Here is a 27,825-nt window from a genome sequence, read left to right on the forward strand (position 1 = left end):
GGTCTGATGAACATGTGAGCGAGGGCTGGCTTTTGTATATAACACACCATTTCCCTGACCGAGCCTCAACTCTCCCTGCTCTATCAGAGACCACGGTGAGATGGCGACATAACTCATAAGAAAGAAAAGGTTAAGCGGCCCCAAATAAGGCCATTAAGAAGATTCAGGCAAAGCTGTACCTAAGGATAAAGCAAGACAGTGAAGGAAACAGCTTGGATGAAGCTCCAAACACCAGGGGTTCTGTTCTGAAGTGGGTGCTCAGTACACAGACTCAGAGAAGACCTTCAGCTCCTCTTGTTCTTCATCTCTGATGCAGGAATAATAATAGTATCTGTCCTGTCTGCCCAACAGGAAATACAGCTATCACCATCAAGCCTGTAGGGCTCTGTCAACTAACTACCAAGTTAAGTTCTGTTTGTTGAACACTTAAGGCTTTAAATTACTAACATACGCATTAGAGTGTTAGTATCACTAAGATTTTTTGCAGCTTTACTTTTTGACCTTGGGCTGTGAGTAGAGAATTGCACAACAGTAAGTGTGTGGATCATATAAGGAAATACACTCCATTTCAGTTATCTTCCAAACATTCACTTAATTCGGTTTCCAACACATTGTGTGTGGTATTTAGAAGGCACTCAGGAAAACTACACTGCATTCTTTAATCCTAAAAATTTGTAAAATACAGACAAACATAAATCTAGGTCACATGAGGCCTACATAAATACTCATTAAGGTCTATTCAATTATAAATTCTGGAAAGAATATAAAAATAGCAAAAGATGTGACTTTGGTATACCCTATCAGAGTTTATACTCTAATTGTAGAGAGAGTTGATTTATTATAACATTAAAAAGAAAATAAAGTTATGAGGGAAGGGAAAAAAGAGACAGCAGCCTTCTGCATTTTGCCTCTGTTAATTTATGTCATGCAAATGTCATTCTTGCCATTAAAACTCGTATATACTCAGTCCAAACACTATTCATGTGCAGACTGGAGAGTAGATTAATGCTTGCAGTTTCTCTCTACAACTTTGGTGATGGCCCCAAAAAGACTCATAAATAGGCCTGTGATGGACATTGAGAATGCCCTCCTTATGTATCTAATTCTTCATCTTGGTAACAACAAGTGAAAAGATCCATAAACGCAGCTTTAATTAACAGCAAGGTTGTGATACTTCGAAAAAGACCGTGGGTTCTTTGAATCTGTTGGCCTTCTCATAAAGAATTTTGTTTTTCCCAGAGGGTCAACATTAATTAATGTCCTTACAATCTATTTAGCAGCCCATTGTCTCAGTGATGCCTAAACAAGTTGAGTGAGCTGTAGTGGTGTAGCCTGGGTGATATAATCAGGCCACTTTGAAAAGAGCACTCCATAAAAATAAACTGTCTCGCACAGTAATTAACAGGGAGGATAATAAAGTATTCTGTCCACATGATTTCTTTTCCTTATCTGTGAACAACATGACTTGTATACCATATTGCATAAAGAACCAGACGGAAGACTTTTCATGTGGTCTTTAATGAACTCACACTAGCTATAAAAGTTAAAAAAAAAAAAGAAAATAAAAATAACCATTAATATTCTTTAAATTACATTAAAAAGGATCAATAGATCACTCATGTTTGTCTTTTGGGACAATGCATGGAAGCTTTCTCATGTCCATTGATTATACTTCTTTTTCTCTAAACTATTATATTGTGCTATATTTCCTAAAGGAAATCAGTCCTGAATATTCATTGGGAGGACTTATGCTGAAACTGAAACTCCAATACTTTAGCCACCTGATGCAAAGCACTGACTCCTTGGAAAAGACCCTGATGCTGGGAAAGATTGAAGGCAGGAGGAAAAGGGGATGAAAGAGGATGAGATGGTTGAAGGGCATCACCAACTTGATGGACATGAATCTGAGCAAGCTCTGGGAGTCAATGATGGACAGGGAAGCCTGCATGCTGCAGTCCATGGAGTCACAAAGAGTTGGACACAACTGAGCAACTGAACTGATTATATTATATTGTATTATATATTATATTATAGGTTAACTATTATATTTCTTCTTGTTGTTTATTTGCTAAGTGTTGTTTGACTCATTTGCAATCCCATGGATTGTAGCCCACTAGGCTCTTCTGTTTGTGGGATTTCCCATGCAAGAATACTGGACTGGGTGGCTATTTCCTACTCCAAGGGATCTTCCCAATCCAGGGATCAAAGCTCATCTCCTGTACTGGCAGGTGGTTTCCTTATTACTCAGCCACCAGGGTAGCCCATTATACTTTTACATTTTCCCTAAACTGAGCCTACAATAATTTGTCCCACTAGTAATATTATACAAGCAGACATGCTCTGTAGTTTTCAAATACTGTCTTAAGATGAGGAAAGACTGCTACAGACGTTATCTAAAGAACTCATGGGCATTAGTTACCTAAATGTTACTCTCTGGATCTTGTGTGAAGTCGCTCAGTAGTGTCTGACTCTTTGCAACCCAGTGAACTGTAGCCTATCAGGCTCCTCCGGCCATGGGATTTTCCAGACAAGAGTACTGGGGTGGGTTGCCATTTCCTTCTCCAGGGGATCTTCCCAACTCAGGGATCAAACCCAGGTCTCCCACATTGTAGGCAGACGTTTTACTGTCTGAGCCACCAGGGAAGTCCCCTCTGGATCTTAGTAGCAAATAAATATCAGTTTATTTCTCTTAATTTCTCAAGAAAGAGAAACTAATATTTATCCTCAGAGACTATCAGAAAAGGTTAAAAGAAAAAAGTTCCATCTAAATGCATATTGACTGTTGTGATGTTTGTTATACTGAAAATGTTAGGAAATAATTTAAGAATTTACTGTTAGATAATTTTATAAATCATGATATACATATCCACAAGTAGAATACTATGATATAATTACAATTATGTTATTAAATGTACTGCATAAGATAAATTTGTTCACAGTATGGTTTTTTTAAAATTACTTTATTTTTGTTGGCCAATGTGTACATTAAGAAAGAATGGCAGGAGACACAGATATGAAGCTTAAAAGTAGTTACACTACTCTATTGGAATGACTAGAGTTTTCTTTTTTCTGCTTATTTAAAATGTTTTAGAAAAAAAATGTATTTCCAGTCATGTAAAATTCAAGAAAAGAATTCTTGAAGAAAAAATTTTAAATATTAAGGATGAAATGCATTAGTTTAGGTTTTTTTAAGAAGTAAAACTTAAAAATATCCACCACATTTTCCACAAACATATAATTGGGCTGCTATCATGTATACTGGCATTTCTTTTGAGGTGTCATTCCTGGTTTCAATTATTCTTCTTGTTTTTGGATTTATTTCTCCTCTCCTCTCCTCCAACTCTGTCACCCATTTACATAATTCATGTTAATAAACGAATGTATATCCCTTCTCATCTTCTTTTCCATGTTCACAGTGTTATTCTAGAAATGTTTACATTTGGAGTTAAATGTATGCACAGATAAGAGGGCGGCAGTCATTGTTGTTTTAGGAATATTAGATCACTTCGCATGATCATTTTGCATGCTATCTCACTCCTTTAAGAGTATCTTTTGGAAATCCTTACAAGTCTAGTGTATGGCACTACACTCTTTTCAGTGGCTGTGTGATATTGTGCACTGTGGATTGAATCAATTACCTCGGCTATTCCTCTAGATTCCTGACAAGGGACGATTTTGGCCCCTTGGTGGTAGTTGTCAATTTCTAAAGATATTTTGAGCTTTCAACACTGGAGAGAGGAGTGATGCTGGTATTAGCTGGAAGAGGCCAGGGATACTGCCAAACATCACGGAGTGTACAGGGAAGCTCCACCGCAATTAATTAGATTGCCAAAACACTCACCAGGCATACTCTGACCTCATCGTGTTTGGCACTGGCTATTCTTCAGGCTAGAACACCCTCTCCTTTGGTCCCTACCTGTATCACTCTCTCTCGCTTCTGTCAAGTCATTTTTCAAATGGCATTTTCTCAATGCAGCCTATTTTGACCAGCTTATTTAAATTACAACCCTCCCCCAATCCATCCACTAGCCTTCAGGAACCTACTTCCTCTCTTCTTTCTTTCTCTAACTGACCATATAACTTTTTTACTTATATGTTTATTTATTATTGTTTCCCCTTTCTAGAATACAAACTCCACTGTGGTGATGATTTTTGTCTGTTTCATCCTCTTAATGTTTCCCCAGGTCCTAGAATGGTGCTTGGCATTTAATAAATGGATAAATAAATGAACAAGTGAATGATTAATGATTGTATGAATGATGCATACTCATGTTGAAAGTGAAAGCCACTCAGCTGTATTTGACTCTTTGTGATCCCATGGACTGTAGTCCACCAGGCTCCTCGATCCATGGAATACTCCAGGTAAGAGTACTGGAGTGGGTAGCATTCCGTTCTCCAGAGGATCTTCCCAAACCAGGGATGGAACGCTGGTCTCTGGCATGAAGATTTTTTACCATCTGGACCACCAGGGAAGCCCCATGTTCATGTTACTTCCCATTTTTTCAACCTCAAACAATGTTGAAGTAAATATCCTTACATACATATGCTTACATAATGGTCTTTATATTTCTACATGGACAGAATGCTTCCCCAAATGGAAAACTTCCCACAACCATGGGAAGTTCCCAAAACTTCCCCCTCTTTCCCCAATCCCATCACTCAGTCATCTGTGAGTAGCTTCTGAAAATCCTTTCCCATCTTATTAATTTGCATTTTTCTGATGAGTTGCAAACTTGTGCATCATTTAATATATTTGTTGATTATTTGAATTTGTTCATCTGTGAATTGGTTATGCAAATCTTCCCTTGTTAAAACTGCCATTTCTAATAAGTCTATAAGAGTTACCTACCTATGTACTTGCAATATGTAAAGAAAAGAATTTTTAAATCTATTATATGCCTGTTGATTTTGTTTATGAAATTTTTAGACCATAATTATAATTTTATATCTTTAAATACATGTGGTTTATTTATTGTAGCTTTTGGAAGGTAGATAGTTCTTTAAATTGCATATAGCTTACCCTATGTTTTCTTGCAAGAATTTTATTATTTTAACTTGTTATATTTATATCATTAATCCATTTAGAATATATGGCTGTATATGAAATATTCAGAAGAAAAACTAGAATTTCATTTAATTTCCTTCCATGCAGATAACTAGCCATGCCAACATCACACTAAATAATACATCTTTTTCCCAGTGAATTAACCTTTGTTATATACTAAACTCTTCTAATTATTTACCCAAATGCCTTAATTCTCTATCCTGTTCCACTATCCCATCACCTGGTATATACTAATCTCATCTGTTTTTTAAGGAAATAAAAACTTGATGAAAGGCAGAGGAAATACAACTTGACAGGTCAAAAGGAATAGAAATATTCAACCTGAGGCTGAATTAGGAAATAGCTTTAAACAAAAACGCACATCCAAGCTGTAATTGAAATCATGATATTTTCAATCTGCCTGGAATATATAAATAACAAAAATACTGTTCTCATTTATTGGACATAGAATGGCTGAGCCAATCTTGAACACCCTTTCTATGAAAAATTATTTTAATTCCATGTAATCTTGTTCTTTTTCATTGAGCCTATGCTTCAATTATTTTGGGGAATGTTGTATTAATTAGAGTTCTCCAGAGAAACATAGCCAACAGGATATGTGTAAACATAGAAAGGCATTTATTAAAGTAACTGGCTCATGTAATTATGGAGGCTGGCAAGCCCCATATTTGCAGAAAGAAAGCCAACAGGGCAGTGGAAGTCCAAAGGCAGTCTGTTGGTGAGTTATCTTTTGCTCAGAGAGGCTGGTCTTTTTTGTTCTATTCAGGTGTTCAACTGATTGGGTGAGGCCCACCCACTATATGGCGTGTAATCTGCTCCAAGTTCACCAATTTAAATGTTAACCTCATCCCAAAATACCCTCCAAGATGATACATAAAATTAATCATCACAATAGTTAAGATGATTTTTTTTTACCTCAAAGAAAAGCTAGATTTTATCCCTAAGAATAGTTTTGTCCCTAAGAAAATTTATCACTGAAAAAAGTTATTTTTAATTCCTAAGAAAGTTTGACTCCTAAGAAAAGAAAAGTGTTAAGCATCAGGCAAAATTTCACGTTAAAAGCAAACAAGAATACAAGTTTACTTCCTGACTCTATCACTTGTAAAATCATTTCAGATCACCTCATTCTCATACCACCGGCAGGAAGCAAAACTTGTTGAGTTCATTGATGCTTATTCCTTCTATCATCACTTACCTTTTAAATCACTGCCTCTGCACTTTAGAAGGTCTGGAATGAAGCTGATGGCCATCTTGCTATCACTGTGGTAGCATGCCAACTATATTCTTTTGTCTACTGCATGCATTAATTTGAACATCCCCTACTTGTCCTTGCACCAATTAAGAAATTTTAAGGCCATCTTTATTGCTGTTATTTAGTTGCTAATTCGTGTCTGACTCTTTTTGCAATCCCATGGATTGTAGCCCAACAGGCTCCACTCTCCATGGGACTTCCCAGGCAAGAATACTGGAGTGGGTTGTCATTTCCTTCTCTAGGGGATCTTCAAAACCCAGGGATTGAACCCATATCTTCAGCATTGGTAGGTGGATTCTTTACCATTGAGCCACCAGAGAAGCCCTGGGCCTTTAGGGTACCATAAGTAAAATCTGAGTTTCTTAAAATGTGAGTCATGGATTTCTTTGTTGTAGCAATATCAGTTCTACATCTGTTAAATAATTCAGGGGATAACCAGAAGGAACTAACTCTCTTTTCATAAAGGGTACTGAGTTCTATCTCCACAAAGACACAAGGAAGGCACTCTGATGTTCAGTTAAAGCAGATTACCACCCAGTGGACTCTTTGGCCTGGCTATCTCTCCTAGATTTACCTGGTGTGTGATCAGGGTCTGGACTCAATGCTTCTGTAGGAATTCCACTGCCAATGGCCCAATCCAAGTCATCTTGAGAATCTTGAGTAAGATGGCAAGTTGTGGTCCAGTTTCCTGAAGTTGTTTCAAAACTGCAGCTTCCTGCTGTGCCTGTATATTGGCCTAAGGAAACAAAAATATTAATGGAGTGTTCTGGAAATGTATGTCACACTTGATATTACACTTCATTTGTGATGGTTTAAAATTATTATGTGCATATTATATTATTTAAAAATTTAAAGAATCATGGCATTTGTGTTCATTGGATATATCAGTTGTACACTGAAGGTTTTTTTTTTATCACAGAATCTAGAAGTGCATGAATACTGTCATTTAGCCGATAAGGATTTATATGAATTGACTAGTAACATTTAAAATGATAGATAAAACTGTATCTATACATGAAGAATGAATATAACATTATGATAGTGCAGATAATTCAGGTCAAATAATTCAATATTTCCAGTTGTCTGGATGATTAATTTAGTCCCTCTGTCCACTGTAGTGCTTGAACAGCAAGGACCATTAGAGAGGAAAAGTCAATAATTAAAGAAAAGTTGCCTTTGGGAGAAGTAGTAAACAATGCAGGATGCAAACCCTCTCTGCTACCATACCCATCATCCACATAAACATTTAAGAGCCAGTCACTAAATAATGAAAGAAGTTCTCTTCTAAAAGTGTTGACTGATAACTCATTAAAATATTAAGTTGTTCACAATGACAAAAATTACTAGATAATAACTGCTTGTCTACTAGTCATCTGTGAAAAGTGCCATCATAACACCCTGATATCTGCTTTCATTTTTCTTTAATTTTCTTTTTGCATAGCAGTTATTATTTTTGAACATTCACTGTAAAAGCTGTGTTACAGAGACAGAATGAATTATTGGATGGTTTAATCAGTATGAATCAACTGAGATTGTCATTGACTATTTTTGCTTTTTTGAAAGATGAAATTTGTATTATTTTAACACTTCTTCTCCAGGTGGTTTCTCATTCCAAACTTTTTCTTAACATAAAACTATTATGAGCATGTATAGATACATTGTCACAAGAAAACTTGCTGTTAACATGGATGCCAGACATTAGGTATTCAAAGCTTTACTATTTTTATAGAAACCTTTCTGAATCTCTGAGAGTATTTTCATAAAATATCAGCCTTTTACTTCTCTGGCATGATTGCATCTTATTTCTATAAACTAGAATCATTTTTAATTATGTACATTTCTTTCATTCATTCTCCATGACTTATGATCCATTGGTTTTTACATGTTTATTTATGGGCTCTGTATATCCTTTTTATGTTTACATGCCAGGATTATGTGATATAAATAGATCTATATCATACTTACGCAATATGGATAAAAGTGAGGAATTTGTTTCTCCAAGTGTTTAGCTAACCAACTGCAAACATCCAGAATCTCCCAAGGTTACAGAAAAGACAGCCATTGTGTGTTTATTAGAATGAAGTCACATACAGGTTCTACTGTATTTCTGTAACAGTAATTATTCTACATCCTTTTTTTATTCTCTGTGATCACCCTTGCCCTAATTCTTCTATTTAATATTAAACTTCTTATTTGACTCTCAAGATATCTACATAATCAGGATTTATTCTGTTACATTTCAGCTTCTCTAACTCAAATTACGTCACTTTTACTTTTCCGTTTTCTAGGGCTAATCTTGCTAATCAACTGTTTACCAAGCACTGCTATTAGCATTCCAAGGCTTCATTTATTTCAAGGTTATACAAAGTTTCCACATCTCTCAAACACACATTCTCTACTAATTCCTTTCTCACCTTGCAGAGGTAGCTAGGGTGCACCTCATGTTAAAAAAAAAAAATCACATAAAATTTGAAAGTCTCACTGTGTATACCTTCATTCATTCTTTCCCATGGCTTTCATACTTTTGTGCAAATGATCTACAAATCCACAGACACAATAAAATGCAGGTGTTTTTCTACAAATGTTTGTTGAATATTCTACTTGGAATATGCAATTGTCATCTCAAAGCCAACAATCCTAAAATGAACTCATCATTGATCCCTCCAAATGGGTTCTTCTCTGAGATTGATTTATATCATAGTATGAATCTTCTCTTTCTAAAGATTCAAACTTTGAAGTTATCTTTTGATTTTGCATTCTTATTTACATATCTAATCTACCAACATCTGTGTAATCTCCCTTCAAGAATTTGTTTAATTCACTCCTCTTTTGCAGCCCCATAGTCCCTGTTCTAGTTCCATCGGTTTAAGCTGCCGAGTTAAGAAGCCTCTTTCTTTACTGTAACCTTCATTCTATCAACCTTATAAACTCAAACTCCATCAATCATTTTTCAGACTTCTGTTATTTCTCTTGCTCAAAATATTCAGGTGTTCACATTATTTGAAAATGCCCTCAAGACTTCTAGTCCTGAGTACAATAACCTTTCTGTTGATGCAATTTTTTTAAGGCTGAAATCTCTCTTGTCTTCAAACTGTCTCTACAAATTTTTCAGTAAATTATCTTGAATACAATTGACATTTTTTTCAACTTTTATGTTAAACTACTCTCATTTTTTGCATATTTTCTCTAGCAATTGGCTGCTACTTGTCAGTCCTTCCTTTTCTCTCTTGTTCAGGACATAACTGCAATTTTATTAAGAGTGAAGAACTGAAGTTTTATGAAGAGTGTCTGAAGAGTCAAGAGTGTCTAAAGAGTCAAACAGCTGCTATCATAGCTCCAGAGGTGTCTCACAGTTTATCTAAGCAATCATGATGCAATGTTCAAATTTCCCTTGTCTTCACTGGTTTAAGACAGTCTTGGGATACATTTCTGACAATGAGACTTACTAGGAAAAAGACACCTAGGAAAATGTTTCTTTATTTTTAAAAACAAGTCAAAAGGAAGAAAATCTATCTGTCCTTTCTCAGGATATCATTGCAAAGACGTGTAAGGGGAGCTGACTTTATAAGACCATTCATTATCTGAAGAAGGCAGAACTTAAAGAATTATGGAGGGCATATAGTTCTATAGTTTTGATGACAAAAGCTACTAAATTAACCAACTCTAAATTGCTTTTGGACTTCTTGCCATTTGAGAAAATATATTTTCCTTATTGTCTGTATAAGAGATGCATTTAGTTTCAAGTACTGAAAGCCCAAATAATAGCGTAAATAGACAAGAATTGATTTATCTCAATTAACAATAGGTCAGGAAGGTGTCAGTATAAGGTTGGCATCCTGTTGTTGTTCAGTCACTAAGTCACATCTGACTCTTTGTGACCCCATGAACAGCAGCACACTAGACTCTCCTGCCCTTCACTTATCTCCCAGTGTTCGCTTAAACTCATGTCCATTGAGTCAGTGATGCTATGTAACCATCTTATCCTCTGCTGCCCCCTTTCCTTTTGCCGTCAGTCTCTCCCAGGATCAGGCCTTTTCCAATGAGTAAGCTCTTTGCATCAGGTGGCCAAAGTATTGGGGCACTATGGTTGTAGTTCCAACCTCCAGTGTGAAGCACACATTTTCCATCCTTCCTTACTGTCATCTTGTCATCCTCATGCTCCTTCATGGTTGCAAGATGCTGCTGTACTTCCCAGAGCCACAGATATTCAGGCCATTGAAAGCAATGCGAAGAGGAAAGAAGAGAAAAGCTTTTTGCCCATTCTGTCGATTTTTATTTTTGAAAGTGATACTTTCTCCCAGTTTCCATGCATATCTCATGGGCCTCTAGTGGCTACAAAGAAGCTGCAGAAGATAGTATCTGTGGCTGGTTATAATGCTGCCCCAAGTAAAAGTGGAGTTCTGTTTTTTAACAAAAACATGGATAGGCAAGTAGCAGGGATTGCTCTGCAGTCTAAACCTGTCAAGTTTCAAATTTCTCTACAAGTGTATTAATTTACCTTAATTGCTCCATTCCATCTAGCAAAAATACTTTTCCTTGAAAGTCCAACCTAGGTCCTATCTTTCTCTTTCCACATCATGTCAGTTCTCGGGTAGTGGGGGTGTTTTACAACAGTAATTATAGTTGTTACTATTTAAATATTTAGCAACTTATTACTTCCTGGTTTTGCATTGTCACCCTAATTGTTATTTACCACTGCAGCCTGGTGTGCTTCAGTCCTTGGGGTTGCAGAGTCAAATACAACTCAGTGACCTGAACAATAATAATCACTGAATTATTATAAACATTTCCAGGTGATTAGGTATTATTATTAACTGCATCACATAAACCATAATGATTGCACACTAATTATTGAATGATAGATGATATGAACAATTTGAAATATTTCTTGATGATTAATACATATCAATATTTTTGAAATGGCTATGGCTTTAGAAAAAATAATTTCCAAATTGTGAACTTTGTCATGATTCCTTGAATGGCTTCAAAGCATTACTAACACTCTTAAACAACTGGCATTTTTCCATTGGTACAATATTCAGCCATATGGTTGAATGGTCAGTACAAACATTAATCACCTCACTTATATTAAAGAGATGGCTCCATCATTAATTATTGTTAATTCTCACATCCATGTAGCCACCTGATTTTGCAACACCAAAATATATAACATGGGCTGCTCTGGTGGTTCACTTGGTAACGAGTCTGCTTGTAAGGCGGAAGAACCAGGTTCTACCCCTGGATAGGGAAGATCCCCTGAAGAAGGGCATGGCAATTCACTCAAGTATTCCTGCCTGGAGAAATTCATGGACAGAGGGGCCTGGTTGGCTACAGTCCTTGGGATCACAAAGAGCTGGACACGACTAGAATGACTAACACAACAATATATAACATAGAACTATTAAATAATTTCTCCTCATTGTGACATGACTTCTTGGAAAGTTGCATTCAAAAGAATTTTGGAGAGTCTGGGTACAGTGGGAAAGACTGTTGATAATGATGCTCATCACTGTAAAAGACAGGAGAGAAAGTAGCCCTCCCATTCTCTGCCTCCCTAGCCTAGAATATGAAGCACTCTTAACACATGTTTCAGGTAATATCTTCCTTCCACACACACACAAAAAAAGGACATCTTTTCTAATGTAACTGTTTCTTTTAAAAAGAATTGTTCTCCTTTCCTATCAACTATGCATTTTTGCAACAAGAGGTAGAGATGCAAAAGAAAAATTTATCTTTGCTCATAACCTACAGTCAAAATTTAGTCATAAGGAATAGCTGCATTTATTGTCTGCTGAGTATAAGGGATATGTAAATAAGGTATTCACAATGACTGACAAATTTCAAGAGAATATAAAAACAACAGTACAAAAGAAGCTAACATTAATCTTCAAAGACTGAACAAATATATCCTTTACATTATTTCATTTAATTCTCAAAGCACTCTGGATGCTATTATATCTTCTGTATAGATAAGAAAAGTGAGTCTCTAAGAATTTAAATAATTGCCCAAGAAATGATGCTCAAAGTAAAAACGAAGACTTCAGTTTAATAATCTCAAAGGTCAATTCTTTCCTTATTTCTTCAAAGGTCACTTTGAAAATGTTCCATTATCCACAGTAGATTCTCTGCCTGCAGGAATCCAGTGCTGATGTCTCTGCTACATCCAAAAGATCAGCAATATAAAATACTGAGGGAGTCAATCTGAAGCATCAGTGTTAGTTGCTCAGTCGTGTCCGACTCTTTGTGACCCCATGGACTGTAGCCTACCAGGCTCATCTGTCCAAGGTATTCTCCAGGCAAGAATACTGGACTGAGTTGCCATGCCCTTCTTCAGGGGATCTTCCCAACCTAGGGATTGAACTCGGGTCTCCTGCATTGCAGGCAGATTCTCTACCGTGTGAGCCACAGGGAAGCCTTTGCAGAATCAATAAAGTCACCTGAATATCCTTGTGTGCTTTGCAATGTTCCTCTTGGATACGAACAAAATCTATCAAGATGTTTTAAGAAAAGTACTATTCACTTCTCAACATATTGCTTTTAGTTTAATGAATTCAAATATTTCCTGCTGCTGTCCATCAAAGTCATGGGTAACACTAACAGACATGGTATGTAACGGACTTCAGTTTTTGAACATCAAAAATGCCTCTGTGTGTTTTACATCAGTACCTCAAACAGCTGTGGGAAAGATAAAAATCATGTAAGGTTCTCTGAGAGGAAAAATAAATGAAACAAAAAAGCATAGGCAGCATTCACACCTGAAAAACTTTCTACTTGAAACTCTTTCTCATGTTTTAAAGTCTATTTTTATAATTCATCTACAGATGTACACACGCACACACATCATTCTTCATATGTACCCCCCAAATAACTGGTGGTAACTTTATTCCTGACAGTACCTGTTACATATAAAGAAAATAACCTAGGGATATTTTCATTTACAAACTTTTTAAAAAGCAAAGAACTTCATACTTTAATACATTTTCACCTCTAATTGTTTTTCCACAGTAGAAAGTCAATTTCTGAAACCTAATACAATGTCTTATTAATTTTCATATACCCAATATGTGAACCATGAACTTCCAAATGTTCAAGCTGGTTTTAGAAAAGGCAGAGGAACCAGAGATCAAATTGCCAACATCCGCTGGATCATTGGAAAAGCAAGAGAGTTTCAGAAAAACAACTATTTCTGCTTTATTGACTATGCCAAAGCCTTTGACTTTGGCATCATAGTAAACTGTGGATCACAGTAAACTGTGGAAAATTCTGAAAGAGATGGCAATACCAGACCACCTGACCTGCCTCTTGAGAAACCTGTATGCAGGTCAAGAAACAACAGTTAGAACTGGACATGGAACAACAGACTGGTTCCAAATAGGAAAAGGAGTATGTCAAGGCTATATATTGTCACCCTGCTTATTTAACTTCTACGCAGAGTACATCATGAGAAACACTGGGCTGGAGGAAGCACAAGCTGGAATCAAGATTGCCGGGAGAAATATCAATAACCTCAGACATGCAGATAACACCACCCTTATGGCAGAAAGTGAAGAAGAACTAAAGAGCCTCTTGATGAAAGTGAAAGAGGAGAGTCAAAAAGTTGGCTTAAAGCTCAACATTCAGAAAATGAAGATCATGGCATCCGGTCCCATCACTTCATGGGAAATAGATGGGGAAACAGTGGAAACAGTGGCTGATTTTATTTTGGGGGCTCCAAAATCACTGCAGATGGTGACTGCAGCCATGAAATTAAAAGATGCTTACTCCTTAGAAGGAAATTTATGACCAACCTAGACAGCATATTAAAAAGCAGAGACATTACTCTGCCAACAAAGTAGCCATCTAGTCAAGGCTATGGTTTTTCCATTAGTCATGTATGGGTGTGAGAGTTGGACTATAAAGAAAGCCGAGTGCTGAAGAATTCATGCTTTTGAACTGTAGTGTTGGAGAAGACTCTTGAGAGTCCCTTGGACTGCAAGGAGATCCAACCAGACCATTCTAAAGGAAATCAGTCCTGGGTGTTCATTGGAAGGACTGATGTTGAAGCTCAAACTGCAATACTTTGGCCACCTGATGTGAAGAACTGATTCATTTGAAAAGACCCTGATGCTGGGAAAGATTGAAAGCAGGAGGAGAAGGGGACGACAGAGGATGAAATGGTTGGATGGCATCACCAACTCAGTGGACATGAGTTTGAGTAAACTCTGGGAGTTGGTGATGGACAGGGAGGCCTGGCGTGCTGCAGTCCATGGGGTCACAAAGAGTTGGACACGACTGGGCAACTGAACTGAACTGAAGTGTTTAGAAGGTGGTTCTTAATCCAATTTAGGAATAGGAATAAATGGAAGAGTTTAATTTTTATATAAACATTTTCAATATATATTTTTACATGAGAGAAAGATAATTTACTATCTGTAATAAATTGTCTATATGCATGTAACAGCTGTCCCTCTTGGCCCATTGGATATGTACATCACTAGCACCATGTTCTTAATATTTTTCCTTTAGAACCTTCTTAAACTTTGCCAAGTTTTTAATGTTTTTACTGGTGATTATTTAAGCTCTACTTGTCATATCTTGTGGGGAAAATGGTGATTTCAAAATGCTTCAGAGCACTGTTTAAGAACTCCATTGAAATCAATTCCTTACAGTCTATGTAAAATATACATATATGTGTGTGTGTATATATATATATTTGATTCATGTAAAAGAAGCTAAAAATAATACTAGGAACTATTAGTTAATATATTATAAATTTCATTAGAGAAAATATGCATTATAGAGGAAAAAATATTTTATAAAATTAAGATTATATATTGTAGTATTAGTAGTACAGTTTTTAAAAGTACCAACCATTTATACTTTTTTATGTGTGATTTAAAATGAAAAGATGGGGTGAATGTTGACAATAATATGCTAACTAAAATAGCCATTCACAAAAGGACGAATACTGTGATTCCACTTACATGAGGTACCTAAAGTCATCAAATGAATAGAAAAAAATTAGAAGCGTGGTGGTTGGGGGCTGAGAGTTAGGGAGAAGGAAGGGCTATTGCTTAATTGGCATAGAGTTTTAGTTTTTCAAGATAAAAAAGTTCTGGTTATAGGTGGTGATGTTGGCTGCACAGCAATGCAAATATACTTACTGCCCCTGAACCGTAACATTGAAAGGCAAGAGTAGTACATTTTATTGCACATATATTTCACCACAATTTAAAAAAAATAATGGATGCAAAAAGGAGAAATGAACACTGCAGAAGCATTGTCACTGTACTATCCTGAAAACAATGCTGAGCTAAAAATAACAAACACTTACTCACGGCTTGAGTATTACTCCTTCCCAGTGCATGTGTGATGTTTTCCCATTGAGAAGTGGAGTCTACGCTCTTCCTCCGTTTAAATCTAGTCTAGACATTGTTATCTGCATGATCATTAGGAAGACTCAGGAGGGACATTCTGAAACTTCGAAGGTGAAATCATAAATACACTTGCTATTTTTCCACAGACTCTTGCAATGCTTGCTCTTGGAACATTCACAAGTGTGAATGAAAAATGTTGCCTGCCCTGTCAGTAAACAAAGGATGTTGTAGTGATTAGCCACTATCCCGTCCCCCACAGTGAGCCCTGATGGACTCAGGGTAGAAACAGCAGAATGCCTGCCATCAAGCCCTCAGCCACTGCAGCCACCACAACAGTGTAGCCTGAGGGGACTCAGGGTGGGAAAAACCAGGGTGCCACCCTAGATAGCTGAGATGGATATCAAAAGAATGATTTCAATGAGCCCACAGTCTTGCATCTTCCCACACACAGAAAAGCACTAAGTTCCTCAAGATATCTGGTTTTCTTTAATTAACAGTAATCTTTTGATGCCTGGACTACCTGCTCTTTGTTGCAAAATTCCTATATAATCTGGCTCTTTCTGGACCTCTTGGGAACACTCCCTCAGAGCTATCTGAGAGGCTGTCTTGTAGGCTTGAGTCCTCCAAGTAGCAGTAGCAGTAGTAGCAGCATTTAGTAGTAACAGTAGTAGTGGTGGTGTTGTCAGTCATACAGCTGTGTTTGACTCTGTGTGGCCCTATGGACTGTAGCCCACCAGGCTCCTCCGTCCATGGGATTCTCCAATCAAGAATACCGGAGAGGGTTGCCATTCCCTTCTCCAGGGGATCTTTCTGACCCGGGGATAGAACCCTGGTCTCTCGCATTGCAGGCAGATTCTTTACCATCTGAGTCACCAGAGTCCTCCAAAGAAAACACAATTTTCAACTTTCATGCTGAGCACTCATTTTTTCAGTCAATACATGGTAAAGGCCAACCCCATGAAAGATGTCTGACTAACCTGTGATAGTCCAAGCCATACCAATTGCCCTAGAGGTTGAGTCCATGCTGATCCATACAGAGAAACCAAAGAGCACACGCATGCCAAATAAGTAAGAGATATCACCATCTTGGAGGTGCTCCTCCAGGTCCAGATGTCCCAGTCTGAGCCATGTGGATCTGAGACAAACTGCCTCACTGATTCCTTCCTAAGTTACAGACCCACAAAATTGCAAACCAAACCAAAGTTGTTTGGACCACTAACTCTTAGGGTACTTTGTTACATAGCAAATGCTAATTGCAACAGGTAGCCTGTGTGGTATATGAGTTCTCATCAGTAAGATATATGAAAAAAATTCTTTGGATTTAAGTATGTGCTCATGTTTTAAAATTACATACTTGGCTTTATACATGACCTTAAAAATCATTTGAATTAAAGTTTGAATTAAAAAAAATGTGGCTCATGTATTCTTTTTCCAGTGTAATATAATTAATAAAATTAATCATTAAACTAGTATTTATTCAAGGTGCTCATTTTTTGCCTCATCTATAAAATCAGCCATTGGGTGGGGGGGAGGAATGAAAACAGTAATGAGAATTGATGAAGAAATGTAGACCGCTAGTTCAATTTCTGACAATTAGAATTCTGACTCTACACACGGTTCTATACAATGACATAATGGGAAATTTTTGTCACACGATTTGTTATAGGTTTGCTTCAGTTTTTAGTATGGGGATAAAAAGGATGGTAGGGCTTCTAAATATCTTCAGAGAGAAGTTGGAAAAATATTTTGGCTATTCTAAGTCTACTCTAGTGCGTGAAAAGAATATTTCTTCTCACTCACCAATGTCAGTAAGTAACTCTACTAATAAAGTGAAACTCTGTGCTGAACTGGCAGCATTAGAACAGGCAAACACACTTACCACAGTGAGCTTCATCAGACCCATCAGAGCAGTCTGGCTTATAGTCACAGACAAGGTGGGATGCAATACACTTCTTGTTGTGGCACAAAAAATCCGTGGCCTCTGGGCAAATCTCAGAAGTCTCTCCCACTGGAGAAAAACAAAATAACAATCACAAACATCATTTTGTAATATTTTCATTATACTTCAGTGCTCCCTTTAGTTGTTTTATAGATCCCACAGTATCAGATAAGTTCAAGATTTGAGTCATTGTCCAAGATAGACGTTACATGACTCCCCATCTCTCAGTCACTTCTGGAACTGTTCAGCAAGTAATAGAAACTTCACTTTAAAAATATATTTTAAGCAATTAAGGGCTGAACACTGTCTATTACATAAACCCAAAATCCCAATCAAGGCATTAAAATCTTTTGATTTTTGGTTCCAGCTTAGTTTTCCAGATGCAACTCTTCTCTGAAGCACCTGCAGCTAAACTCTATCCTAGGACTGAGGGCTTCACTGAGATGCCACTCGCTCTGTGTTTTGCCACGTCCTCAATAATATTTCTTCCATTGCCTGTACTGATCATTCCCTCTTTTGGTCCTGGTGGTCTGTTCAACCTTAAGACCCAAGGAAACAACTTTTCTCTACTCTGGTCCCACCTTCTCTTTGCCATCCGAGCCTCAGGTTGGACACTCCCTATTTCATGCTGCCTAAGAGCACTTTTATTTCTATATTAAATGCTTACCACCTTGTATAAGAGCTGTTTACACATCTGTCTGTCCTTACAGACTCCAAGCTCTTTTGACACAGGATTTTTTGGGCCTAATACAGCCCTCAATATACAATTTGTGCTTTATAAATGCTAGTTATAATAATTGAAGGCATAATGGTATCATCTAAAGGTGACTTAGAAAAGCAGATTGAAAAAAAAGAAAAAGAAAAGCAGATTCATGGACTTCCCTGGTGGTCCAATGATTAAGAATTGGCTGGCAAATGCAAGGGACACGGGTTTGATCCCTGGTTCAGGGAAGATCCCATATAATATGGAACAACTAAGTCTGTGTGCCACAGATACTGAGTCCATACTCTATAAAGCCTGTGCCTGGAAACAAGAGAGGCCAACACAGTGAGAAGCTGGCTCTCTGCAACAAGAGAAAGCTCAGGCAGCAACAAAGACCCAGATCAGCCAAAAATAAATGAAAAAAAAATTTTTTAAGCAAATCGACATAGAATTTTCCAAGCAATTCACATGTTTGCATATAATTTCAATTGATACAAAGTCTAATGGTAATACTTTATAGCTTCAAAATTATATACATTAAAGGTCTAAAACTATTGTTATCAGATTCAACAAATTAAAAAAACCTCAGCAATTCCTTTGTTACATAGATTACTATGGTTTTGGACCAGTGTGAGTGTGGTGGCAGTAAGTCACTCAAAAACAGGCAGTATTTTCATGAAGGAAAATAGTAAATCTCTGCAGATTTCATAAAAGTGCATTTCCATAGTCTTTGAGTCATTTCCATAATACAACAGTTAAAACATGAATAATTTCCAGAAACAATTTACCAGTAAAATGGAGTCTAAATATAAGATTGAAGAGAGGAAACCTTAAAAGAACAGCCGTGGATATCAGTAACATGAATTAAAGGTTATGTTCTTTGAGTGATTTATAATCTTGCCACATAATTTTAATTAACATTAGTGAGAACTTACTATTAACCCAGAGCAGTATGCAGACACTGTTCACTATGCAAGTCTATGCACTGGAGATTATTTTATTTTTCTATGCCATAGGCTGTGGAGTTACATAATTACTCCACAGAGGAAATGTGTTTTAATTTATAATCTAAATAATTGGTTCTTTAGTTTTAAAAAAATGATCAAGGGGGACTCCATCTCTAAATGAGGCTTATTTCCTTAAAAATATAAAATAGAAAAAAAGAGAGAGAGAAATCATAGTACAGTGAATTATAGTATAATTATTGTAAACTTGGCATAAACCAGAGTACCTATGGTATAGTTCAGTCACTAAGTCATGTCTGACTCTTTGCGACACCATGGACTGCAGGATGCCAGTGTTCCCTGTTCATGACCAGCTCCTGGAGCCTACTCAAACTCATGTCCATAGAGTCGGTGATGCCAATCAACCATCTCATCCTCTGTTGTCCCCTTCTCCTCCTGCTCTCAATCTTTCCCAGCATCAAGGTCTTTACCAATGAGACAGTTCTTTGAATCAGGTGGCCAAAGTATTGGAGTTTCAGCTTCAACATCAGTCCTTCCAATGAATATTCAGGACTGATTTCCTTTAGGATTGAATGGTTGGATCTCCTTGCAGTGCAAGAGACTCTCAAGAGTCTGGATCTCCTTGCAGTGCAAGAGACTCTCAAGAGTCTTCTCTAACATCACAGTTCAAAAGCATCAATTCTTCAGCAGTCAGCTTTCTTTATGGTCCAACTCTCACATCCATACATGACTACTAGAAAAACCATAGCCTTGACTAAATAGACCTTTGTTGGCAAAGGAATATCTCTGCTTTTAAATATGCTGTCTAGGTTGATCTCAGCTTTTCTTCCAAGGAGCAAGCATCTTTTAATTCCATGGCTACAGTCACTATCTGCAGTGATTTTGCAGTCCAAGAAAATAATGTCTCTCACTGTTTCCATTGTTTCCTCATCTATTTGCCATGAAGTTATGGGACCAAATGCCATGATCTTGGTTTTCTGAATGTTGAGTTGTAAGCCAACTTTTTCACTCTTCTCTTTCACTTTCATTAAGAGGCTCTTTAGTTCTTCCTCACTTTCTGCCATAAGGGTGGTGTCATCTGAATATCTGAGGTTATTGATATTTCTCCCGGCAATCTCAATTACAATTTGTGCTTCATACAGCCCAGCATTTCTCATGGTATACTCTTCATATAAGTTAAATAAGCAGGGTGACAATATACAGCCTTGACATACTCCTTTCCAGATTTACAACCAGTCTGTTGTTGCGTGTCCAGTTCTAACTGTTGCTTTTTGACCTGCATACAGATTTCTCAGGAGGCAGGTCAGGTGGTCTGGTATTCCCAACTCTTTAAGACTTTTCCACAGTTTGTTGTGATTCACACAGTCAAAGGCTTTGGTGTAGTCAATAAGCAGAAGTAGAGATATTTCTGGAACTCTCTTGCTTTTTCGATGATCCAATGGATATTGGATCTCTGGTTCCTCTGTCTTTTCTAAATCCAGCTTGAACACCTGGAATTTCATGGTTCATGTACTGTTGAAGCCTGGCTTGGATAATTTTGAGCATTACTTTGCTAGTGTGTGAGATGAGTGCAATCGTGCGGTAGTTTGAACATTCTTTGGCATTGCTTTTCTTTGGAATTGGAATGAAAACTGACCTTTTCCAGTCCTGTGGCCACTGCTGAGTTTTTCAAATTTGCAGGACTTTCACAGCATCATCTTTTAGGATTTGAAATAGCTCAACTGAAATTCCATCACCTCCACTAGCTTTGTTCGTAGTGATGCTTCCTAAGGCCCACTTGACTTCACATTCCAGGATATCTGGCTCTAGGTGAGTGATCATACTATCATGGTTATCTGGGTCATTAAGATCTTTTTTGTATAGTTATTCTGTGTATTCTTGCCACATCTTCTTCTTAACATCTTTTGCTTCTGTTGCTGCTGCTGCTAAGTCGCTTCAGTCGTGTCCGACTCTGTGCGACCCCATAGATGGCAGCCCACCAGGCTCCCCTGTCCCTGGGATTTTCCAGGCATGAACACTGGAGTGGGTTGCCATTTGCTTCCCCAGTGCATGAAAGTGAAAAATGAAAGTGAAGTCACTCAGTCGTATCCGACTCTTTGCAACCCCATGGACTGTAGCCTACCAGGCTCCTCTGTCCATGGGATTTCCCAGGCAAGAGTACTGGAGTGGGGTGCCATTGCCTTCTCCATTTGCTTCTGTTAGATCCATTCTGTTTCTGTTTCCTTTATTGTGCCCATCTTCACATGAAATATTCCCTTGGTATCTTGGAGAGATATTTTCTTGGAGAGATCTGTCTTCTTTCTGATTCATTTATTTTCCTCTATTTCTTTGCACTGATCACTGAGGAAGGCTTTCTTATCTCTCCTTGCTATTCTTTGGAACTCTGCACTCAAATAGGTATATATTTCCTTTTCTCCTTTGCCTTTAGCTTCTCTTCTTTTCTCAGCTATTTGTAAGGCCTCCTAAGATAACCATTTTGCCTTTTTGCATTTCTTTTTCTTGGGGATGGTCTTGATCACTGCCTCTTGTACAGTGTCACAAACCTCTGTCCATAGTTCTTCAGGCACTCTATCAGATCTAATCCCTTGAATCTATTTCTCACTTCCACTGAATAATCATAAGGGATTTGATTTAGGTCATATCTGAATGGTCTAGTGGTTTTCCCTACTTTCTTCATTTTAAGTCTGAATTTGGCAATAAGGAGTTCATGATCTGGGCCACAGTCAGCTCCTGGTCTTGTTTTTGATGACTGTATAGGGCTTCTCCATCTTTGGCTGCAAAGAATATAATCAGCCTGATTTCGGTGTTGACAATCTGGTGATGTCCATGTGTAGAGTCTTCTCTTGTGTTGTTGGAAGTGGGTATTTGCTATGACCAATGTGTTCCCTTGGCAAAATTCTGTTAGCCTTTGACCTGCTTCATTTTATAATCCAAGACCAAATTTGCCTGTTATTCCAGGTATCTCTTGACTTCCTACTTTTGCATTCCAGTCCCCTATAATGAAAGGGCTTCCCTCATAGCTCAGTAGGCAAAGAATCTACGTGCAATGCCGGAGACTCGGGTTTGATTCCTGGGTCAGGATGATCCCCTGGAGAAGGAAATGGCAATCCACTCCAGTATTCTTGCCTAGAGAATCCCATGGACAGAGGAGCCTGGCAGGCTACTGTCCCTGGGGTCGCAAGAGTTGGACACGACTGAGCAACTAAACCACACCATACCACGTAATGAAAAGGACACCTTTTGGGGGGTTTTAGTTCTAGGAGGTCTTGTAGGTCTTCATAGAACTGTTAAGCTTCTTCAGCATTACTGGTCAGGGCATACACTGGATTACTGTGACGTTGAATGACTTACCTTGGAAATGAATAGAGATCATTCTCTTGTTTTTGAGATTGCATCCAAGTACTGCATTTCAGTTTTGTTGACTATGATGGTTACTCCATTTCTTCTAAGGGAGTCTTGCTCACAGTAGTAGATATAATGGTCATCTGAGTTAAATTCACCCATTCTAGTCCACTTTAGTTCACTGATTCCTAAAATGTCAATGTTCACTCTTGCCATCTCATGTTTGACCATTTCCAATTTGCCTTGATTCATGGACCTAACATTCCAGGTTCCTATGCAATATTGCTCTATATAGCACATCCACAACTGGGTGTTGTTTTGTGTTGCTCCGACTCTTCATTCTTTCTGGAGTTATTTCTCTGCTGATCTCCAGTAGCATATTGGGCACCTACTGGCCTGGTGAGTTCATCTTTCAGTGTCCTATCTTTTTGCCTTTTCATACTGTTCATGGGGTTCTCAAGGCAAGAATCTGAAGAGGTTTGCCATTCCCTTCTCCAGTGGACCACATTTTTTTCAGAATTCTCCACAATTACCTGCCCATCTTGGGTGGCCCCACACAGCATGGCTCAAAGCTCCATTGAGTTAGACAAGGCTGTGGTCCATGTGATCGGTTTGGTTAGTTTTCTGTGATTGTGGTTTTCATTCTGTCTGCCCTCTGATGGATAAGGATAAGAGGCTTGGATATGGAAGAATATGGAAGCTTCCTAATGAGAGAGACTGACTGAGGGGGAAACTGGGTCTTGATCTGATGCATGGGCCATGCTCAGTAAATCTTTAATCTAATTTTCTGTTGATGGGCAGGGCTGTGTTCTCTCCCTGTTGTTTGACCTGAGGCCAAACTATGGTGCAGGTAATGAAAATAATGGGCACCTCAGTGCCCCCTACCATGTAGCAGGCCACCGTGGACCCACACCTCCACCAGAGACTGCTGGACACTCACGGACAAGTTGTGGGGTCACTGCTACTTTCTCCTGGGTCCTGGTGCACACAAGGTTCTGTTTGTGCCTTCTGAGTCTTTTTTACCCTGTCCTGTGTAAGTTCTAACAGCTCTGTGGTGGGGGTATGGGGGGGTTAATCTATGGTATATGGGTTGCACAAATTAAAAATAAAAAGATACTGCCATTCTAAGAAATGTAGATCTTCTTTAAGAGTATGGTCAGTCAGACCGGTGTTAGGAAAGTCAGCATGGTAAATAGAAGAGGTGCATTATTTCCCTCAGCATGTCTTGTCTATCTTTAACCATTCAGTTTCTTCTTTTAGTCAAAATTACAAAAGGAGTACCTATTCACCTGGTCAACAGATATATGAAACGAAAGATAATCTCACATATACTGTAGTAAATTAGAATGAGAATGGAAAGAGCATTGGTGCTCATAGGAGCAAGCTGAAGATACCCTGGCTGGCAGAAAACAATATATGAAACAGAGGAAATATTTATTTTAGTTTAAAAAAGTAAAGACTGACAGAGCCCTAAAGACCTAAAACTGAAACATTATAAATGGAAAAGTCCTAGAAAGAAGAAAAGATCTGCAAAATGATGTAGCCATAAGAAGTGAATATTTAATCCAACAAAAAGCATGGGAAATATATAGGACTAATCCACTGTGGATCTGAATACATTGTCCCCACTTAAAGTGACATCACTTGAAAAGTGACATCATTCTTCTTTGTAATAGGATTGACAGTAAAGAAATCCTTGCCCATATCAATTTGTATTTGGAGTAAAATAGCTTTTCACACAGGATTCATTCACAGAACTTGACATAATCATTCTACAGGTTCTATTTGTGGGCACACACTCATTTTATCATCTCTTTCAAGTTATGATATTCAGTATGCTCTGGGATTTCAGACAGTAAAATTTACATGGGCAGATATTTTTAAACACCTTTTTTTCTCATGCAGAATATTACCACATGAAGTACACAAAAAATGTGATGATAATGGCCAGACCCATTATTGAAAACCATATTATTCGGTTGGTAAGATCATGTTCCCTTAGGCTCCTCTTCACTGCGACAGTTTCTCAGATTCTCCTTGTTTTTGATAACTTTTACAATTTAGACATTACTGGTCAAGTATTTTGTAGGATTTCTATTGGACTCTGATTCCCGACCCCCGCCCTTATAATTTAGATGGCGTTAAGGATGTAGGGGAGGAATAATACAGAAGTGTTATTTTCATCACATCATGACCAAGGTACATACTATTACTTGACTTGTCACTGGTCATGCTGACCTTGTCTACCTGGCTAATGCAGTTCTTGTCATGTTCCTCCACTTTAATTTTTTCCTCCCCCTTTCCATAGAATAGTTTTTGGAAGGAAATCACTACGTGTAGACCACATAATGAAGATCTATATGTCCCTCCTTGTGGGCAGAGAATCTACATAAATTTAGAGTTCTTACATATAGGAGACTGCTCTTTTCTCTCCCATTTATGTATTATTTAGTAAATTATATCAACATAGACTCAAGGATATTTATTTTACAATTTGTATTATTTAGCATAATACAATGCTAATTTGGGCTTCCCTCATAGCTCAGTCGGTAAAGAATCTGCCTGTAATGCGGGAGACCGGGTTCGATTCCTGGGTTGGGAAGATCTCCTGGAGAAGGAAAGGGCAAGCCACTCCAGTATTCTTGCCTGGAAAACCCCATGCACAGAGGAGCCTGGCGGGCTACAGTCCACAGGGTCACAAGAGTCAGACATGACTTAGCGACTAAACCACCACCAAGGCTAGTTTATTTTACTGCTCAAATTGCTCCAGCTTTGGCCAAGGAGAGCTCTTTCATTTGGCTCCTGTGTCCCTTTGACATATTCCTATCCATGTAGACTTAAAATTTTTTTTTTTTTTTTTGCACACTGCCATCTGTTCTAACACCATAAGTTGCTTCAGGCTGATCTTGTATACTTCTTGACTCGGTCCTAGAATCAGCTGTTAGTCATTTCTGTAAGCAGCCTGGGTTCCTTTTATTGGAGAATGCTGTTGGAAACCAAAATCTGGGTGCTGGGTCGCCCCCTGCTATTAGGGTGTGACTGTTTCTATGCTACGATAACTTAAGGATTCATGATATTTTTCAATTACAGAAAATGATCAATTTTATCTCTTCAAGTAGTCTCTGTTTCTATTTCTGGAATTGCCATTAGAAGTGTTGGATTCATATACTCTATCCTCAATGCCTCAATTTCTATTTAGTATTTTTTTCTCTTTACCTTTTTGCATCACATTCTGGTGAATAAGCTTACATGTCTTCTTTGACAATTTATCCATCAGTTGTGCTTCTGATCTGTTTAAAATTTTCACTGATATTTATTTTTAATTATAATCATTTCTGGGAATTAAAGTTAATTATCTTATTTAGTATCCTGCCTATTTTATGCTTTCCTTTTTCTGTATTATGATCCCAATAACATGGGGTCCCAACAGCATAAACGTACAGTGGCTTCATGACTGTCCTTGCAGTTTTAAAGGTTCTAGAAGTTTTAATATTAATGTGTTGTTTTAGAGTTATTAAAGCTTGTACTATTCTATTTGTGGCATGGCATGAGTTTTAGGGTTTTGCTTTCATACTGGTAGATCCTGTTCTGTTTTTCTTTAACCTTTTCTAAGTCCATGGGCAGACAACAAATTTCTGGGATTTCTCTGGAAAGGACCAGGCTTGATGCAAATTGTACATGTCTAACTCTCCTATTCTTATACAGGATTAAAACTTTCAGTCTCCAGATACCATATTCTGTGTTCATGTCCCCCAGTCCTTTAAGCCACTGGGAAGTTAGTTTTCATCTATAAACTGTAGTTGAATCCCCTCTTTGGTTCCGGAACTGATAGATTTTCTTTTTTTTAATTCAGTATTAATTAATAAAATAATATTTAAATTATTTACATTAAATATTAACTTAAAATAAAATAATTAATTAAATATAAGTATTAATAAGTGCTTTTAAAGGATATTTTTAGATGTTTAAAGTGAATGGGAAACACATACTATGATACAGTTCTGCTAATTTTTCTATAGTCTAATTTTCAACATGAATTTAATATTTGAAAACTTCTAATATATCATGAATTCTAAAAATAATCTCAAGGAAGTCCCAGAAAGCAATTTTCTCCAAATCACTCTCCTCATTTAATATTACTTGGATTTTGTCCAATCTATGCTTTAAAAGGAAAACCTCTGAAATCGGCATATGTCAGTTTATTTTGTGTTTCTATAAAAGTAAACATATACGAACATTTGAATGCATTCACTGGAACAGAAACATTAAGATATATTTGTAGTGGCTAGAAGAGAGAACTTTTTCATAAACATGTTTTTGTTGTTTGTTAAGATATAAGTTTTCCTTGTCATTTGTCCATTTTAATTTGTTGATAAATTGCCTTTGGGTAGTTTTTATTGTAAGTATGCTTCAAACATTTCATCATGCTAGGCAAAAATTTCTCTCCAGTTAAAGTTGGTACTATTGGACAGTAGATACTGATTGTTAGTGGAAAGTCCAAATACGTGAGGCCAATGTAATGTGCTGAGCCTCCATTATAAAAGCTCTGTAACCTTAGGGAAGTCACTTAATATCGATCTCCATATGAAAATAATGGCAATAACTCTCATAGAAAGGACTGTACCTTTACACCTAGTGATGCAATCAATGTAGTATCTTTCCTTATTCATCCTAGAAACATATATCAAACCATTATCAGACACCAGGGTGGACAGATCTTACCATCAAGGAATTTACAATCTGGTGGTGAAGACTTATATGAGTAAAACAGGATGTTCGGGGCCGTAATTGAATATATTAAATGGCTTGCTGTCAGAGGACAATAAAATGTAGCCCTAGTTTGCACTGGTGTGATAATAAATATTTAATACATTTATTCAGCTGCTGACCTTTCAAAATGCCTATCATCTCAGCCTGTCATTTAATCAGTCAGAAAGATGGGCCAGACTACTCAACTGAGAGGAAGTAAGTCCTTTACAAAATGCCATTCTTTCTGTTTCCATATCAAGTAAGTTTGGGCACATGTTGCAAATACGGAAGATTCAGCTTTATTTCGAGAATAACATTTGGCTTTTTGAAAAAGGGAAATGGGCTCAAGGAAAAAGTTTTTTGGCAAAGATAATACACCTGAAATCTTCCTTGACAGGTGTTATTCTTCCTTAACAGCATTGATTATTTCACCTGAGTGCTCTCTTGTTCGAGA

At 37.5% G+C, this 27,825-nt stretch overlaps 1 protein-coding gene across 1 annotated transcript in view; it reads right to left on the reverse strand.

Annotated features, from left to right (window-relative positions):
• The window catches only part of MALRD1 (MAM and LDL receptor class A domain containing 1), a 570,138-nt gene that overhangs the window by 176,068 nt on the left and 366,245 nt on the right, over positions 1–27,825 (reverse strand). Inside the window, exons 30-31 of the mRNA XM_027560003.1 lie at positions 17,553–17,681; positions 6,892–7,053 (exon numbers count right to left, since the gene is read on the reverse strand). Of these exons, the coding sequence (XP_027415804.1) occupies positions 6,892–7,053; positions 17,553–17,681 (291 nt within the window). The remainder of the gene's footprint in view (positions 1–6,891; positions 7,054–17,552; positions 17,682–27,825) is intronic.

Source organism: Bos indicus x Bos taurus, chromosome 13 (assembly GCF_003369695.1).
Source record: "Bos indicus x Bos taurus breed Angus x Brahman F1 hybrid chromosome 13, Bos_hybrid_MaternalHap_v2.0, whole genome shotgun sequence".
Taxonomy (NCBI): domain Eukaryota; kingdom Metazoa; phylum Chordata; class Mammalia; order Artiodactyla; family Bovidae; genus Bos; species Bos indicus x Bos taurus.